Source organism: Capra hircus, chromosome 23 (assembly GCF_001704415.2).
Source record: "Capra hircus breed San Clemente chromosome 23, ASM170441v1, whole genome shotgun sequence".
Lineage (NCBI taxonomy): Eukaryota > Metazoa > Chordata > Mammalia > Artiodactyla > Bovidae > Capra > Capra hircus.
The window spans coordinates 32,318,016-32,336,896 of NC_030830.1; the positions used below are offsets into that span (position 1 = coordinate 32,318,016).

Consider the following 18,881-nt stretch of genomic DNA (forward strand, 5'->3'; position numbering starts at 1 on the left):
AAATTTATCATGGATGTTGGCTATGAGAAAGGAAAGCAGGAAGTACATTTATCTACCAAAGTGCAAAAAGCAGAGGCAAGGGTTATGAAAGATTATTTAGGTAACACACAGAAATAAACACATCCCTGAATGGTAATAAATAAAAGCTGTCCATGCTGCAGTTTCCAATCATCTAAGGTCTACAGAACAGGCCTCGAGCCAGTGAGCTGTCCGTACCGCTGAACCTCCAAATACTCACAACTTCAGGAAAGGGAGGCCCAGACGGGACTGGCGATGCGTGTTCATAGTGTCATCTTTTCTGGTACTTACTGAGCAGTGTGGGTGTTCAAAGCTTTAGAAGCAATGGGAGACATGACCCATGACACTTTCTGTCTCAGAGGGGTGAATTCTAAATATACCTAAACCAAGCAACACGAGGATAGCCACAAAGTCACATGTGCCATATAATACTATTTTCATTTTACTATTTTCAAAACACTAGATTTCACTCTTTCTAAGCAGCACACTTTTTGAACATAGCTTAACAGAGGTGTTTTAATTTCTCATTTTTAATATAAAATGATGGCACAGATGCAGCACGGTATATAACTCAGGTGGAAGGGACACAGAAGGCAGGCAGGATCAGAGCACAGGTGAGGCGGAGTGGAAGAGACGCAGGATGATGGATGTGCAGAGAGTGTCCACTGGGAAGACGGGCACGGACTGAGGCAAGCTCAGGGGGGGCTCCTGACCTGGCAGTGCGGTGCTCAAGAGGCCTGGCATGGGCGCTGGCCTCAGGCCATCTGTGGTCTTGGAAGCAGAAATGGGGGAAGTCTGATTCAAGCTTTTTTTCTGACCCTGTGAAAAACAAGGCCAAGATGGAAAAATTAAATCCATGATAAAAGCTTTAAAAGATCACTTAAAATGCCAACCACGCCAGTTAATGAGTCTCCTGCATCGCCTTCAGGTTAGATTACAAAACAATTTTCCCTGTCACATTGGGAGACCTGCAAAGAGTACCCTCAAGCCTCCAGGCACGCTGAGTCTTCTTGACACCATTCAGGGATGCAGAGTGCATTGACACCAGCTGCTTTCTTGCTCCTGGAACTCCTGTGTCCATGGTGCTCAGATGCAGAGCTGAGCCTGGAACTCAGTTTCTGCCCCTCAACAGTTTCTAGCTTCAGGAATGCTTTATCACACCTGCAAGGATTATGTCCTTGACTATTCGGGGTCTGCAGGAATGCTGAGCACCCAGCCAGGGCCTAAGTGCCAACCCCAAATCTATTGTCAACACTCGCTGTTTGCTGTGTAGATGATCTGAAGGACCTCTCACCCCTGCTGTCTGGGAGATCTTTGGTTTGTGAAATAACTGCCTTAGGTGGCAGGTAACTGGGAAATGTAAATTCAACTGAATATTAGTCTGAGCAAAATATGACTAGAAAAATTAATCTAATGTTTAAACTGTTATGTGTTTTTCTATAAATAAGGAAGATGAACTGGGTGATGTTTAAGGGCTAACAAGTTCTAGGTCTAAAAAAATCTGTTATCTCTATAATGCATTAAAAGTGATAAACAGTTTCTGGGCTTCCTTGGTGGCTCAGTGGTAAAGAATCTGCCTGCAATGCAGGAGACACAAGTTCAATCCCTGGGATGGGAAGATCCCCTGGAGGAAGGCATGGCAACCCACCCCAGTTTTCTTGCCTGGAGCATCCCATGGACAGAGGAGCCTGGTGGGCTAGAGTCCATAGGTTCACAAAGAGTGGGACACGACTGAAGCACTGGGCACGCAACGCACGCACAATAAAGGGTGGGTTTCTAAGCCACACCCAATTTTTAATCCTTTACGTCATCACTATTTCACAGCGCAGTGTTTCCAGCTTTTCCTTCAGTTTTGTACACCAGCAGATGATTCAGTGCCACCATCTCCATGGCTGATGACCTGTGACTGGCCTAAGGAAAAGTTTCCCACCAACCATTCACATGTGGCCGCTCACAGAACTGGGTAATGCCTGGTCACTAGCCAACAATCCAGTTAACTAGATATGTTAATATTTCTGTTCTAAACAGTGAATTATGCTAAACAATGATCTATTTGGCTCCTTTTTCTAATACAAAAATGAAGAGGGATTTGACATCATCCAAGAGAGACTGAAGGAGGTCATTACAAAGATGGAAATGGTCACCTTGCTCATCTTTCCATTAGCAGGAAAGCTTGGACCTGCATCTCCTAAGTCTACAGGCAATAGTCATATGTTCTTAGTGAGAAAACCACAGGGGAGAACCTCCCAGTCTTCAGAGTTTCCCCTGGAACAGAACTCCACACTCTCCTACTGCAGAGAAGCCACAAGGAGGATATCCATGTTGTAGGGAGGACTGTGGCTTTCCTAGCAAGTATTTCCAGCAGACAAACACTAAGGGCCCCCTTGACCTAGTGGCTAGGACTCTGGGCTTTCACTGCTGTGGCCCAGGTTCAACCCCGGGTTGGGGAACTGAGTTCCTACAAGCTGCAAGGTGTGGTCAAAAAAGAAAGAAAGAAAGGTACCACTTTGGATTAAAAAAACAGATAAAAGTTGGGAAAATGTGGTCTGACAGGGCAAGGCTATATTCTAGACGGGACTCTGAAATAACGAGATCAACAGATGAATAGATGAACCAGAAGGAATACATTTTTATGACCAAAGTCCTCGTAGCAGTGCTACCAGGACACAACATGTTTGGAATTTCTTTCAATAGGCCTAGTTCACGTGAAACAGAAGAATTTCATCCTTATTTGCTTAAGAGCATACAACTTTGAAAAACCGAATAAGTAAATGGCACTCACTACACAGCCTGATCTCCCAACTTAATCATCAGTCATGACCCTGAATGACTCTTAGCTATTAAACAGACAAATAAAACAAAATCCATGCATACATAAGTAGTAACACTAGGGAATTCTCCAGTAGTTCAGTGGTTAGGACTCTGAGCTTTCACTGCCGAGGGCTCGGGTTTGATCCCTGGTTGGGAACTAATACCCCACAAGACATCCAGCACAGCCAAAACAAAAAAAAGTTTAAAAGTACATAAGAAAAGCAAAGAAGAAATCATCATGAAAGTCAGGAGCAGGCTGGGATTACGGAGACACATGGAAGGAGGAGGTGGTCTGTGTGGGTGCTGAGAACAGTCCATTTCTTGAGTGGTTACTCGCACAGGTATTTGCTTAAAATTATTTGGTAGCTGTACATTTATGTTTTCTTTATTTTCCTAAATGTGTGTGTGTGTTTTCATAATATAGAAGAGTAACAAGAAAAAAAAATACCCTGAATAATCTAATATAATGTCAAAGCTGCTTTCCAATTGTGATGTTGGAGAAGACTCTTGAGAATCCCTTGGATAGCAAGGAGATCAAACCAGTCAATCCTAAAGGAAATCAGTCCTGAATACTCATTGGAAGGATTGATGCTGAAGCTGAAGCTCCAATATCTTGGCCACATGATGCGAACAGCCAACTCACTGGAAAAGACCCTGATGCTGGGAAAGAATGAAGACAAAAGGAGAAGAGGGTGACAGAGGATGAGATGGTTGGATGGCATTATCGACCCAATGGACATGAACTTGGGCAAACTCTGGGAGATAGTGAAGGACAGGGAGGCCTGGTGTGTTGCAATCCATGGGGTCGCAAAGAGTGGGGCATGACTTAGTGACCAAACGACAGTAACAGCAAAGGGCATAAAGTGCCGCTGTGTCTGAAAGCAAGGCTTCTACCCGCAGGGTACCTCTCATTTGAGCAGGTTCTGGTATGAGTGTTTCACAGGCCTCTCGCCCACCTGAGTGGGGGCTCAACACTGGCATCAGCGCATTTTCATCCTCCAGCTGCTGCCGGTGCCCCTCACTGTGTGCCTCCGCTGGGGACTGGAATGATCTCCCCAGCGGGTCCGTGGGGTAACGTGGAGGTTGGGTGGGCCAGGGTGATGGCAGAATAGCAATCCACTGGGAATGTGGGTTACACCTCCATTCACCAGGTCTGTATGTTTGGAAAGCTCTGCTGCCCGACAGGCCCGCTCTGTTTCCAGATGTCACTGGTCGCTTCCAGTCCCCTGATTCTCAGGGCAGGACTTTTGTCTGATTCACTACTGAATCCCCAACACCAGAAGAGGGCCTGACACCACAGCGAGCACAGGGTGAACCGCTGTTAGATGAAAATGAGTGAGTGAATTCCACAGCAGCCTAAGTTATAGGGGTCCCTGCCGCCTCCTAGTCCAAAGCTCTCCCTAGCAGCCAACAAATTTCTGCCATCCCCCCCCCGCCCAGTTTAAGTTGCCCCCAACTGACAGTCTTTTCCAGAAATAAAATTGATCATTCTGGTCTTTTTTTCCTGAGCTCTAAGGAGAAAACTTCCTCTTGAAATATATTTTCTTTACAATAGAGAAGCTACTGAAGGCTATCTTCTTGCGAACTTGGCTCCAAGAACTCTGCTCACATCAGTGTATGATTTTAACTCTTTAGATCCTGCATTATCTTGATACCATGTGAATACAGAGAAATCCCCCAATGAATCAGAGTACAGAATCTATCCGTCCCCAGCTCTGTGGTACCCTTTGTAAGAGCCCACAACAAACTAGCAAGATGATAGCATCAGGTGTCTGCTGAATGAGGGAGGCCACTGGGAATCTTCCCAGCCCACGCCCTCCTCTGGGAAGCGCCCCCTGCCACAGAAATGGGTGGAGCCAGGGTGGTGGGCACACACAGGGCTCGAGGATGTGGAGAGCTAGAATCCAGGGCAGGGTCACCTCTTCTTTCCGTGGAAACTGCCAACCCTGCCAGGGAGCAGCTTCTCCCTCCTAGGGGTGCCTTTCTTTATTTCGGCTCAGGGCGCACTTTTTCCTAATTTGAACAAAGGCTCTGTACAGAGCAGCAGAGGCCCCATGGAGCTGCTTCCTCAGGTCACCCACGACTGGCTCCTCGGGTCAAGGCTGACTGAACCACGTGGGCCAATCAGATGCTCCTTGGAACTGAGAATGGGGGGAGCAGGTGGGCACCTAACAGCAGTAGTTCTCAAGTGCAGGTTTATACCCTAATTGTATCAAGATCACCTGGGGGAGCTTCTGAAAGACAAAGTTTTGGGTTTCCATCCACAAAGATGGGTTCAGAAATCCAATGTGGCGTTCAGGAATCCTTTATTAAAAAAAGCTCTCCAGTGGATTCTGATGTATTCTGAAGGTGGGGAAACCACTGCACTTGCCAGTCTCTGTTGTTCTTTTTTCTCTTTTTCCAGTCTCTGTTAAATGGTTGGCAAATATTGTGACGTTGGCCTGGGCTGGCCACTTGGGTCCAGAAGAGGGAGAGGGGACCGTGAAGGAGAGAGGCAGGCACATGCCATCTTGGAGAGGCCAAGGGAACAGCAGAGAGCCTGGTTCTGACCCTTATAAACGAGCTGCACTCCATGAGATGTTCTTCTTTTTTGCTAAACAAGGTTAGAGTGAGTTTCTGATAGTTGCAACCCAAAGCACCTTGACTAAGACATTTGGGCGTTCACTGTATACACCATACCACGGTAATCAAAGAGGGAGGCTGAAGGATACCGCTACAGGCCTTGTCTTCTGAACATTCACCAGCCAGAGAACACCCAGGCGGGCCCAAACCCAGCCCATCAGTGCACCACAGTTACGGTGGCCAATCTCAGGCCCTCAGGCCTGACCAGTAACCCTTTCTTTCTCTGGCTAGCTCCCTGCTCATTTTCCACTGAAGGCTAGTTCATTGTCTTCAAACCTGTAAGCCAGGTGAGAATTCATTCCACCTTCTACCATCAAAGATATGACCTCACCTGATCCCTAGTCATCCCTTCCCCCCTTCCCTGTTACAGTGGCAGAAGCATCTCTCCTTTTTTTCTACAAAGAATCCCACTGATGCCCTGGAATTCATGTCCTTCTCCTTTCCAAGGCTTTGGAAAAAAGGTCAAGGCTTTCCCGTATCTTATAAAAATCACCCACTGGACTCCACACATCTGTGGAGCTACTGCAGGGTCAGTTACTGTCATTTTTCTGGAAGATGTCCATGCTCATTGCAACACTCCTCATCTCCCCTCATCTATAATCTGGCTTCTGCACGTATCACTCCACGGAAACAAATGTGACCAAGGTCAACAACTGCCTCCCTGTTGCTAAATATGTCAGAAACATTCCCATCCTGACTTCTACCAGCCCCTCAGTGACACTCAACTCTATGGGCCCCAGCTATCCCTGCCTGCCTCATTTTCCTTTCTTAGCTTCCAAACTGCCAAGACCTTTAGGTTTTTTGGAACATCCTGAGTCTCACTGTGGACTTGTCTTTCTGCGTCCACCCCAAGTGCTGAAGTGTGTTAGGGTTCTCTTGTGGCCACTCTTCCTCTCTGCTGACACGCTCTTCCTGACGCATTTCCTCCCCTCTGGCTGCTTCCATCGTGATATACACGCAAGGCAGCCCCACTTCAGCTGGCATCTCACCCTCTGCTTCAGCATGAGGAGCCGTCTCCCATACAACTCCGCTGTCACACAAGTACCCCACTCTTGACGAACATCCTAAACTAAACTCAGAACTTCCCTTCAAACCACGATGTCTTCCCCTGTTCTCTATTTCAGTGAACCTGGGTGTCAGTCAGGAATCTCAGTTCAGTTCAGTTCAGTTGCTCAGTGTGTCCAACTCTTTGTGACCCCATGGACTGCAGCATGCCAGGCTTCCCTGTCCATCTCCCAGAGCTTTCTCAAACTCATGTCCATCAAGTCAGTGATGCCATCCAACCATCTCACCCTCTGTTGTTCCCTTCTCCCACCTTCGGTTTTTCCCAGCATCAGGGTCTTTTAAAATGAGTCAGTTCTTCACATCAGGTGGCTAAAGTATTGGAGTTTCAGCATCAGTCCTTTCAATGAATATTCAGGCCTGGTTTCCTTTAGGATGGACTGGTTGGATCTCCTTGCTGTCCAAGGGACTCTCAAGAGTCTTCTCCAACACAACAGTTCAAAAGCATCAATTCTTCGGCCCTCAGCTTTCTTTACAGTCCAACTCTCACATCCATACATAACTACTGGAAAAACCATAGCTTTGACTAAATGGACCTTTGTTGGCAAAGTAATGTCTCTGCTTTTTAATATGTTGTCTAGGTTGGTCATATAGCTTTTCTTCCAAAGAGCAAGCGTCTTTTAATTTCATGGCTGCAGTCACCATCTGCAGTGATTTTGGAGCCCCTCAAAATAAAGTCTCTCACTGTTTCCATGGTTTCCCCATCTATTTGCCATGAAGTGATGGGACCTGATGCCATGGTCTTAGTTTTCTGCATGTTGAGTTTTAAGTCAACTTTTTGGCTTAAAAAAGTCAGGAATCTGTGTCACCCTTATTCTGCCACTCCAGCCAATCAATCAGAAATTCTATCTAACCTGCCTCAAATCCATTTCACTTCTCGCCCTTCCTACAGCCACCCAGGCGGAGTCGGTTTTCACTATGTCAGGCTTAAGTTATGACACCCTGATGGCTCCGTGGCGCAGCATCAAGGTCCTGTAGGATTTAGTGCCCGCTTACCTTTCCCACCTAAATCTTCATGCCTCACTTGAACCTGTTCTCCTTCCCCTGCAGAACCACATTCTCTTCCCTGCCCAAGGCCCTGCACTCCCTGATCCTACTGCCTGAACATTCTTGACTCAGACCCTTTCTTGCTGGATGACTTCCTTCTCCCTTAGGAAGGCTCAGTCAGAAACCACTATTTCAAGTAAACCTGCCCCATCTGGGTGAGAGGCTCCTTTCTGGAGCCTGGAGCTCTGGGCTGCTCCCACCGGAGCACTGAGAATACTGGTCAGCTTGTCCGCTGCCTTCTGCCCTGCAACGGCCTGTCGTATGGCCCAGGGCTGGCCGCGCAGGTGCTGATACACTGCTGAACGAATGAATCAATGAAGCAAACAGAATAGCAAGTGGTTATGTACCTGGTGGGCAGCATAAACAAAAAGTGCAGAGAAGAGATCAATGGATGGTGTGAGAAAGGCTTCACTCTTTTAGAAGTCTGGATGCCCTGATGGAGGGAAAGCCGTCAGGCAAGACAGGAAAGGACATTCAGTGGATACCCATCAGCAGAGGCTTGGGGCTCACAGTGAGTCTGGCCTGTTTGGGAAACCATGAGGGGTCATGCCTGGCTAACCTGAAGAGTTCAGCTTGAGTTCAGCTTAAGGGCTAGGGTGGGGGTTTATACTTTTTTCCTGTGCAATGAGAAGCTCCCAGATGATGTGGGTTAGGTCATCGAACAAATGTTTTGGCAAGATGAATAAACCAGACTTTGGGAAGAAGCTGAAGGCAGATTAATCACTCAGACAATGGTGACAGCCACCTAATGACAATATGGATGGGCCTTGGGAACCATCTACTCATTGGCCCTTCTTCCTGTTTGCACTTTAGAATCACTCGAGGAGCTTTTGGAAAATGCTAATGCCTAGAGCCTTTAATCCAAACCATTTAAGTCAGAATTTATGGGGGTATCCATATTTTTACAAAGCTCCCCAGATGATTCTATGGCTTGGCTAGGGTTTCCTCATTTTCAAGAGAAAACAAGGGCTCAGAATTTAAGATATGAACTTGGATCACAAAACCAGTCACTGGCAGAAGATGACCTGCAAGTGAGCTCTGATTGCTATTCCAACTCTCGTTTTACCCATTCTACTGCTGTCCCTGTTAAAGTCTAGCCCCAAGTGCGGATGCAGAAAGCAGAGCAATGCGAGGCAGCGCGGTAAGACAGCTAGCAGGTGAAGTCTGCCTTTACAGCAATTCGCCCATGCTCTGAACCTCCAAGTCCTTGACTGCAAAATGGGAACAATAATGCTACCTGTGGCCCCAAGGTATGTACCAGTTGTTAATAATATTATTACTTTCATTTTTATTGGGAAGAATGGATATGAGACATTCAAGGAAGAATTTGTAGGATTTAATAACCTATTAAAAGTATAGAAGGAAAAGAAAAAAGCAAGAACACCTAGATTATGAAGTCTGAGCGTCTGAGCATTCAGTGGTTCCATGGTTAAGTAGGCAGGCTGAGCTGGATGCGGAAGGAGTTAGGGAGGGGCAGGGATGGCTGGAGACTTCAGTGGTGACCACTCCAGAAATCTCTCACACAAAGTTCTCAGGGAATTTTATAGTTAGTTAGTTAGTAGGGGCTTCCCTGGTGGCTCAGAGGTTAAAGGGTCTGCCTGCAATGTGGGAGACCTGGGTTCGATCCCTGGGTTAGGAAGATCCCCTGGAGAAGGAAATGGCAGCCCACTCCAGTATTCTTGCCTGGATCTAAAGAGAGTTGGACTTACTTTGTTTAGGCTAAACTCTTGCAAACTGCTTTAATCAGTGATTTGTAAAATATTAATCCATTCATGAGAATCCCAGGGACGGGGGAGCCTGGTGGGCTGCCGTCTATGGGGTCGCACAGAGTCGGACATGACTGAAGTGACTTAGCAGCAGCAGCAGCAGCAGCATTCAAGAGAAAGCCTAAGTCCTTTAAATGACTCTTTGCAGGAAGAGATTTAAATTCACAGAGAATGACTTAGAGAAATGACTGATTCTAGGTGTGAGGCAAGGAAATCATAGACATGCCTATAACGTCTTGTCCCATAGAGTGCTCAAAGGAGGTGGGGAGGTGAAAAAAGTACAGAACCCATCTTAAGCAGCCCTCGCCTCCACTGACCAAACTGGGGAGGATTTAAGCATCAAAAGAATAAGGAAAGCAATAGATTGAAACACTAACTATGAAAGAAAATACACGATATTTAGAGAAATACACTAAAAAATTAGAGATGAACTTCTGTGTCTCGATTAGCTTCAGAATAACACTGGGAAGGGAAGCCTGAGTCAGGTATGGATAACACAGAAGCAACCATGAGTGGGTCAGCCCTGAAGCTGATTGAGCATGAGGGTTCAATACACTATCTTGTCTACTTCTGTTCATGTTTGAAGTTCCTCATAGGGACTCCCCTGGTGGCCCAGTGGTTAAGAACCCACCTTGCAATGCAGAGGACATGGGTTCAAATCCCGGTTGGGAAACTAAGGTCCCATATGCCGTGAAGCAACTAAGCCCACGGGCCACAACTACTGACCCTGTACACCACAACTGAGTCAGTGCATGGCAACGACAGACCCTACATGATGCAATAAAGATCCTGCATGCCGTAATGAAGACCTGATGCAGCCAAAGTAAATAAGTAAATAAATAAAGTTTCCCATAATAAGTAGTTTTAAAATGAATGAAAAAACAAACTATGATGTCAGGACTTCCCTGGTGATCCAGTGGCTAAGACTCCACACTGCCAATGTAGGGGGGCCTGGGTTCAATCCCTGGTCAGGGAACTAGGTCCCACATGCTGCAACTAAGACCTGGCATAGCCAATTAAATAAATTAAAAAGAAAAAAAACAACTATGATTTCATAGTGTCATATACACACATACACATATATACCAGAGAAGGCAATGGCACCCCACTCTAGTACTCTTGCCTGGAAAATCCCATGGAAGGAGGAGCCTGGTAGGCTGCAGTCCATGGGGTCGCTAGGAGTTGGACATGACTGAGCGACTTCACTTTCACTTTTCACTTTCATGCACTGGAGAAGGAAATGGCAACCCACTCCAGTATTCTTGCCTGGAGAATCCCAGGGACGGGGGAGCCTGGTGGGCTGCCGTCTATGGGGTTGCACAGAGTCGGACACGACTGAAGCGACTTAGCAGCAGCAGCAGCAGCACGCATATATATACAATGTGAGAAGAAGAAAAGCTCTCTTTTTTGGAAAAATCTCAATCACTAACAGTAGCTAGGATAATTAGAAAATCATTTTACAATCACTAATGTATTATATATCAGTGAAGTCAATGGTGAAAGGCTGAGAAACAAGAGGGTCACATAGTCCCAAAACACCGTCCCAGAGATTATGTCTTCCTTGTACTGGAATAAGATACTTTTGAATACCTCGAGGAGAAACCTGGCCAGGGGGGCCATGGGAACCAAGTGATCACCCATAAAGGGACAAACAAACATTATATGCCAGCCACTCGGCCAGACTCCAACCACGAGGAAACAATCAGTCAATGCGCTGAGGGCCCCCCTTGAAACAACTGATCCAGGCTGCTACAGCCTAAAGAGACGGGACAGTAAGTGATCAGTGCTCTCCAGAGTGAGGCATTGTTATGAAGGGTGTTACTGGCTCAACAGGAAGAAATCTGATGATGTTATTACACAAATGTTAAATTTCCTGGGCATGATAGTGATACTGAGGTTGTGTTGAAGACAGTCTTTGTTTTGGGGAGATACTTGTTAAAGAATTTAGTGGTCACGTCTCATGCCATTTTGCAACTTACTTTCAAATAGTTCAGAGGAAAGTGTGTGTGTGTGTGTCTGTGTGTGTGTGTCTGTGTGTCTGTGTGTGTGTGTGTCTGTGTCTGTGTTTGGAGAGAGAACCGGAGACATCCAGACACAAACAGAACAAATGCTGCAAAACATAAACAAGTAGTGAGTCTCGCTGCAGAGGTCCACTGTACTCTCCCAGCTTTTCTGTGGTTCTGAAAGTTTTCATAAAAGGAAAGGTGAGGCGGGGACTTAAGTTCACTCTTTAAGAAGCTGGTTAAACTAGAGGCAACTGGGTGGCTGGCGATAGGAGGAAGGAAATTTTTCACTGTAGTACACAACTTTCTGTATCTTTTGAATTTTGAACCAAATAAGTGTATTATCGATGGCAAAAATAAATACAGTTTATATTTAAAACTCATTTAATATTAATGCTTTATGGTATCAAAACTTGCTAAATGAAATTTCCCCAAGTAAATAAACATTGAAGGCCCTTGATAATGGTATCTTTGTTCCTTACAATGTTCTATAAGGTAATTTATACAGAAATTATAAAGTAAAAAGAGTCACTCTGCTTCTGGATTTCCTGGGAGTGTAAATGTTAGACGGCACCTCAACACTACTTTTCCAGCTTGTGTAGCCTCTGAGGTTATGTCCTCCTTATTGCAAAATACCTGATATTTTAATTGTTCTGGAAAACCTAGAGCAGAACACATGGGGTATAATGCAAGATTTAGTTCCCAATGTTCTTTGAGATTAAGTCACAAAAAATTACTTTGGAGCTGCTGGAATATGCTTCTTGTTACCTTTGGATAATTGAAACTTTGGGGAGTTAGAGAGAGAGATTTTTTTCCCCCCTTCATTGAAGCATTATTGAAAAAAATGAAAAAGAAAGGAAATAACCATGCTGTGGCTGATTATGTATAATTAATTATAATAAACATGACGTAGACCAATACATACAGATATCATGAGATCCTCAAATTATCTAATTAAGTAAAAATGGGTATGGAAATGGGTACGGTGTGTTGCAGAGTTAAGTGTATATGTGACGTGTGCTGAATGTGCAAAGGATGTCTGGGGGAAGAGAAAGAGAAAGAACTCAGAGACATTGGTGGCCTCTGGTAGGGAAACCTGGAAGGGGAGGGCTTACTCTTCATTCTAAGCTATTTTGGAACTGTTTCTAATTTTTACCAATGGGAAGTTTTACTCTTTTAAAAAATGCATCGATATGTTGATAAATGCTTTCTAGGTATCACCTCCTCTACCATGGGTAAATTTTTTAAATTAGAAGAAAACAGAGTATCTGTAATTCCACCACCCAAGGAACTGCTGTTGATGGAGTAGTACATTTCCTTTTAATCAAGTTTCTGAGTGTTTGGTAAGCAAGAGGGTTTTCTATTTTCTAGTTCACCATATTGTCTTTCATCATTTTTCTAAAAGAGATAGCAAATTGCTTATTAACTATTTTACAGTTAAACGTACATTTAAAATATTTCATGTTTAAATGTGCACTTAAAATGAATTTATAAGTGAAATTCACTCAGTTGTGTTTGACTTTTTGCGACCCCGTGGACTATATAGTCCATGGAATTCTCCAGTCCAGAATACAGGTGTGGGTAGCCTTTCCCTTCTCCAGGGATCTTCCCAACCCAGGGATCGAACCCAGGTCTCCTGCATTGCAGGCAGATGCTTTACCCTCTGAAACACCAGGGAAGCCCATGAATTAGTGATTCTAAAACTATTTTCTATGTATTCTAGGACTGGGCAAATAAGCAAATATATTATGTGGCAGGCTTCTTCACTATTAGAAAAGGGAGTGATAAATATGGAAAAGGAGACTTGAATAACGAATCTGGTGGTCCTGGATTAGAACTGAAGTATCAGTATGAACTCACTGTTTTTAACATAGATGTACAGATAATAGATAGCTACAGATGTTGTGTATGTGTAAACATATGTGAGTCCCAGTTGTGACAACGTTAGTAGCAATGAATATGTAGTGCTCTGATCTTGGCTTCTAAGTACTATTCTCCACTAGAAAGAGCAAGGCCCCTAAAATGGTGGAATTCCAGGGCAGGGGCAGGAAAGTGAAAGATGAACATGGAATATCATGGTTTCCCAGAAATTAAAAGGCAGTGCTCCAAGCATGGTGGAAACATGTCAGAGGGACCAGCAGCCAATTTGGAGGGGCGCTCAATGGCCATCAAATCAACTTGAGTGGAACTTTCCCGGTGGTCCAGTAGTTATGACTCTGCGCTGCCAAAGCAGGGGACGTGGATTTAACCCCTCATCAGGGAACTAAGATCCCACATGCCATGCACCCAAAAAATTAAATAAACATATAAATCCCAACAAACCTAAGCATCAAAGTGAAATTTTTAATAAAAGAGCATATGATCTCAAGTTTCATGTTAAAAAATAATTTTAAAAAATCAATTTGAGCATCAAAATAAATGATTGCAACAATTTTTAACCCATTGAATAAGATAAGAATCTATGAGTCTATACTGATAGAAGTTAAAGGGAGAAACAGGAAAGCGCTTCCTTAGAGCAGAGTGCTAACAATTAAGGCAGGATCCACTTGATGGAATTAGAAAGCCTCTATGTGGTGACCATCACAGTAACAGCTGACTGACTAATAACTGATTCAGTTGGGAATTTTCAGTGAAAGCTTAAACTAGTTTGTTCAAGTTTGGCAAGAAACGATATCTACATGATCTCAATGTAGCTCCCCAAAGAAGCTTGTTAATGACACATCAGAGACCACATGAAGCAGACCCCACCTTAAGCAAGTGCTCAGAGTTAGCATCACCAGGAGTGGGACAAGTCCACCTCACGAGGACACACGCACCACTTCTGTGCCAATCCTCTCAAAAAGGTATAGTTGTTTAGTTGTTGAGTCTGACTCTTTGCCACCCCATATGCTATAACCCACTAGCCTCCTCTGTCCATAGGATTTCCCAGGCAAGTGTACCAGAGCGGGTTGCTGTTTCCTTCTCCAGGGGATCTTCCAGAACCAGGGATCAAATCCACATCCACTGCATTGGCAGGCAGATTCTTTACTGCTAAGCCACCAGGGAAGGCCACCAAAAATGTATAACCTGAATTTCATCATGAGGAAACATTAGAGAAACTCTAATTGAGGAACACTCAATAACATAACTGATTGGTACTCTTCAAAAAGTCAAGGTCATAAAAGGTGAAGAAACTGTTTCAGATTTAAAGACATGACAACAGAATTAGGCAGTGATCCTAGGTTGGATCCTGGACCATAAAAACAAAATGAAACATATTTTATTCTCTCTTGCTGTAAGGGACATTATTAGGAAAATGAACTACACAGAATAAAGTCTATAGATTTAATAGTAATATTGTAATAATGCTGACTTCTTGGTTTTGATAACAGTACTGTGGTTATGTAGTGGAATGCCCCTGACTTCAAGAAATAAACCTGTTAAGACTGAAGTATGTAGGGGTCAAGAGGCATCATGCCTGCAATTTACTCTTCAAAACTATATGTGTGTGTTTGTGTATGTGTGTGTGTGAAACAGAGAGAGAGAGAGAAGAATAAAACAAACGGGGTAAAAAGTTAACATTTGGAGAATCTTGCTGAAGGGTACACGAAAATTCTTTACACTCTTCTTACAACTCTAGTTTTTCTATAAGTCTGACATTATTTCAAAACATACAAAGGGACTTCCCTGGTGGTTCAGTGGCTAATATTCCTCGCTCCCAATGCAGGGGAGCTAGATCCCACATGTCACAACTAATATCGAAGATCTGGCATGCCACAATTAAGACGTGGGACAGCCAAATAAATGTAAACAAAATTCAACAAACAAAACAAACAGTTTTGATACCAAAAGTGTACACTGAACATCCTTAATCATAAATAATCTTTGTTTCCTTAGGATTAATGGAGTTACTAAGTCAAAGGTACACAGTTTAAAAAATATTGACCTACGTGGTAGAGAGGAGGTTCTGAGTTCTTCTAAACGTGGAGGAGAAAGGCAGGGAAAATGGAGGAGTTGAGAGGGTATACCACAGCGGGCAGGTGGGGTATGGAACTGGGGCTACAGAACATTCTCAGAATGTGTGAGAGCCAGAAGCCATAGGAGTTCAAGGGCTGGCAGATGGGCTGAGGGACCACCGCTGACAAGTGTTTGAAAGGCTTCTCAGGAACACCATCTTCACATGGTGTAACTGACTGCCTGGTCATTCACCTGCACAGCAGCCTGGTAAGAACAGGCTCAGGTACTTGGTCCATCCAGTGCCCTGGATCCTTCCCTCCTGTATGCACCCCTCTGTGCAGGCCAGTTACCCACTGCTGAGTCTCAGTAGGTCCCTGAGCCTTTCCAGTTGGCACCCAAGAAACAGCCACGACTTCTCTACCCAGTCCATAGTCATGGGACCTAGTGGCTTCTATATGATGCAAGTGAGAGTGAAGCCAAAGTGTCAGTCACTCACTCGTGTCTGACTCTTTGCGACCCCATGGACTGTGACCTGACAGGCTCCTCTGCCCATAGAATTCTCCAGGCAAGAATACTGGAGTGGGTTGCCATTCCCTTCTCCAGCAGATCTTCCCAACCCAGGGATTGACCCTGGGTCTCCCACACTGCAGGAAGATTCTTTACTGTCTGATCCACCAGGGAAATCCCTTGATGTAAGTAAATAATCTGAAATAATCTTTCCTTTTAAATGCCTATAACACATTCCATCATGTATATGTATTAATATTGGCTCTTTGATCCCCTGGAGGAGGAAAATGACAACCCACTCCAGTATTCTGGCCTGAAAAATCCCATGGACAGAGGAGGCTGGCCGGCTAACAGTCCGGGTTGCAAAGAGTTGGACACGATGAGCTAAGCACACACTGAGTATTTGCCATTTGCCAGGGACCATGCTAAGCGCTTTATACAGATTATCTCATTTAACTTTCTCAATAACTATGTGGGATGGTAGCATTATTAATATAAAGTCTATTATACAGATGGAAAAACTTAAGTCTAGAGAGGTTAGTTAAGGTGAGACTTGTTCCCATGGAGTCAAATCCATGAAGTCTCCACCCTAAACCACAAGGCTATGTGGGATAGAACATTTTAACTAAGAAGAAAAAAGGCAATCAATCATAAGTTGAACATCTTAAGATAATAAATTGGGACCCTAGGATGAAAATTATATTCTTTACAAATACATACTCCATTCTTCCCTTCTGCAGTCACCCAAGCATTTGTTTGATGAAGGGGACATTACCTGACAGAAGAGCTGCTGCTGGCTTCCTACTCCAGGTGTGTTACTGAAGGCGCTGGTAGACTTGGAGGAAGGAACTGGAAGACGATGGGACACACTGACTGGTCCTGGAGTCCTATTTGGCTGGGTCAGCTGATCTCCTGTAAAGTTTGATCCTGATGCACCAGACTGAACCGCAGACCCAAGACTAGGATGGGCAGTGCTGGACGAACTGACGACAGGGAACCGACTAGGTCCTGCCATGCTTGTCACTGAGGGCATGGTGGTGAAGCCAGGTCTTCCTTGGGAGACGCTGCTCTGCCCAGGGGACAGGTGCAAGACGGTGGGTGATGCCTGCTGCAAAGGCACCTGTCCACCGACGATCTGAGGAGAGGCGTGGTTGACAATCACTGGGCTTCCGGAGGCGGCAAATGTCTGCCCAGACACTAACTGGACGGCGGCATTCTGGTTGTTCAGCATCTGTCCAGAATATGGTTGGTTGGTCCTGAGCATGTTGGAAGAGTTTCTGTTCAACATGACATGCTCTGAGGCCACCTGGCCAGAAATGAGCTGAGAGGGCTGAGTCTGAAGAAGCTGCCCATTGATGGTCTGGACGTGGTGTACCGAGTTGGAATTGACAGAAAGGCTCGTAGGTATGAGGAACTGACTCTGGGGTGTGTGAGGCTGGCCCATAGGAGAATGAATAACGATACTGCCCCCGGCACTGCTCACGGCCTGCGAGGTGACGGGCTTCCTTGTGTTCTGTTGGTTTACGATGTTCACGGACATGTGCGGACCAACCACTGAGCCCTGGGGTGAGCTTGCAGAGGCGAACGAGATCCCTTGCTGAACATGGTGCTGTTGTATTCCTAAGTTGTTCACATTGTATGTGTTTTGCTGACCCATCTGGATAGGCTTTGGCTGGATATTAACTGGGACTTTATTCGAATTTGGTGCAAGACCCCTTTGTATGATGATGTTATGCACAGGTAAAGATGTTTGGAAATTTGTGCTGTTAAACGGAACAGTAACAGGCTGTGCTACTGGGCTGGAACTGGAGTTCCCAAACAAGGAGTTGCCATTAGGAGTCTGTCTGTGAACAAGAAGCCCTCCACTCACATTTGAGGGGGCTTGCTGCCCACCACCCTTTAGTATAATTTGTGATCCATCTAGGTTATTAATAGTCATCATGGAAGGTTGATTACCAAATGACCCAATTAACTGTATTTGTCCAGAACCACTAATCTGGCTGCTATTAGACAAATGCTGGCTGGGCACACTGATCCCCACGTGGTGCATGAAGCCATGGTGCACGCCCACCGTATTGCTTGCCAACGACGTGCCCACAGGCACAGGAGTCACCCCTATAGGCTGCAGCGTCTGACCTGAGTAATTAGGAACATTAGAAGCCTGAGTAAAGGATGCTGATGAAGAGGGATGAAGCTGAGCTTGTGCAAACTGTTGGCTTGAACCTATACTGGCGTCCAGATATGCCTCTTCTGCCAATGTCTGTTCAGTGATATTGGCCTCCTGCAAGGATTTCTGAAGAATGTCGAAAGGTTGGTCCTCACTGAGATCGGGAAGAGGAGAAGACTCAAGTTCATCTTCGAGAAACTGAAGGCTACTTGAAAGTGGCAGTCCATCACTGGGCCCTTCTCCAAGCTGGCTGCTTACAGCTTTGAGGGCTGACTTAGGATCAGCATTCTAAAAAAATAAGCGGGAGGTTACACGGCGTATCTCACCTCTGAAAGAGATTCTTAGAACAAAAAACGAATCTCACTTTTGAATATGAATAAAGCATAACAGTCTGCTTTTTAGACTCAACTCTCCAAACTGCTCATCTTATTCTGACACTTGATTTCCTTAGTAATGATGTTTAAGATTTTTTTTTTTTTGCTAAGTATAAGCATTCATTGCTCTGGTAAATTATTTTATTTTTATTTATTTATTCATTTTGGTAAATTATTTTATAGGGAACAGATCAATAATGCAAACATACTCATGGCTACCTGGGTAGCTTTATTCTTTGAGACAGTGGCACAAACATTATTTTTCAGGATTGTTCCCAAGTCCAAAGCTTGAATGGGACTCAGCCTAGGGTATGTGTATATCCAGGAGACAGCAGTGTCTAGTTCTTTGTACCACAGGAGGAGACGTGAATTTTGCGAGTTCTGAGTGTGGTTCTACTAGATGTCCAGACGGTATCCCAGATTCAGCCTTGACTTTCAAGGTTTCTCAGAACTCCCCTAGTTCTAACCTGTCCCAATCCAGGCAAGATCAGTCTGGATGAAAAGAAGCTTCCCATGTGAAATGAGTGAATGGGCATTTGGTTTCTTAGAAGTAATCAGCTCATTATGA

At 44.8% G+C, this 18,881-nt stretch overlaps 1 protein-coding gene across 6 annotated transcripts in view; it reads right to left on the minus strand.

Annotated features, from left to right (window-relative positions):
• The window catches only part of GLTSCR1L (GLTSCR1 like), a 77,467-nt gene that overhangs the window by 12,623 nt on the left and 45,963 nt on the right, over positions 1 to 18,881 (minus strand). For 5 of the 6 annotated variants that reach the window (XM_018039006.1, XM_018039004.1, XM_018039007.1 and 2 more), the window contains 2 exons: positions 16,548 to 18,227; positions 732 to 837 (listed from right to left, as the gene is read on the minus strand). In XM_018039006.1, coding sequence (XP_017894495.1) covers positions 732 to 837; positions 16,548 to 18,227 — 1,786 coding nt within the window. The remainder of the gene's footprint in view (positions 1 to 731; positions 838 to 16,547; positions 18,228 to 18,881) is intronic. The other variant, XM_018039008.1, reaches the window with a different exon arrangement.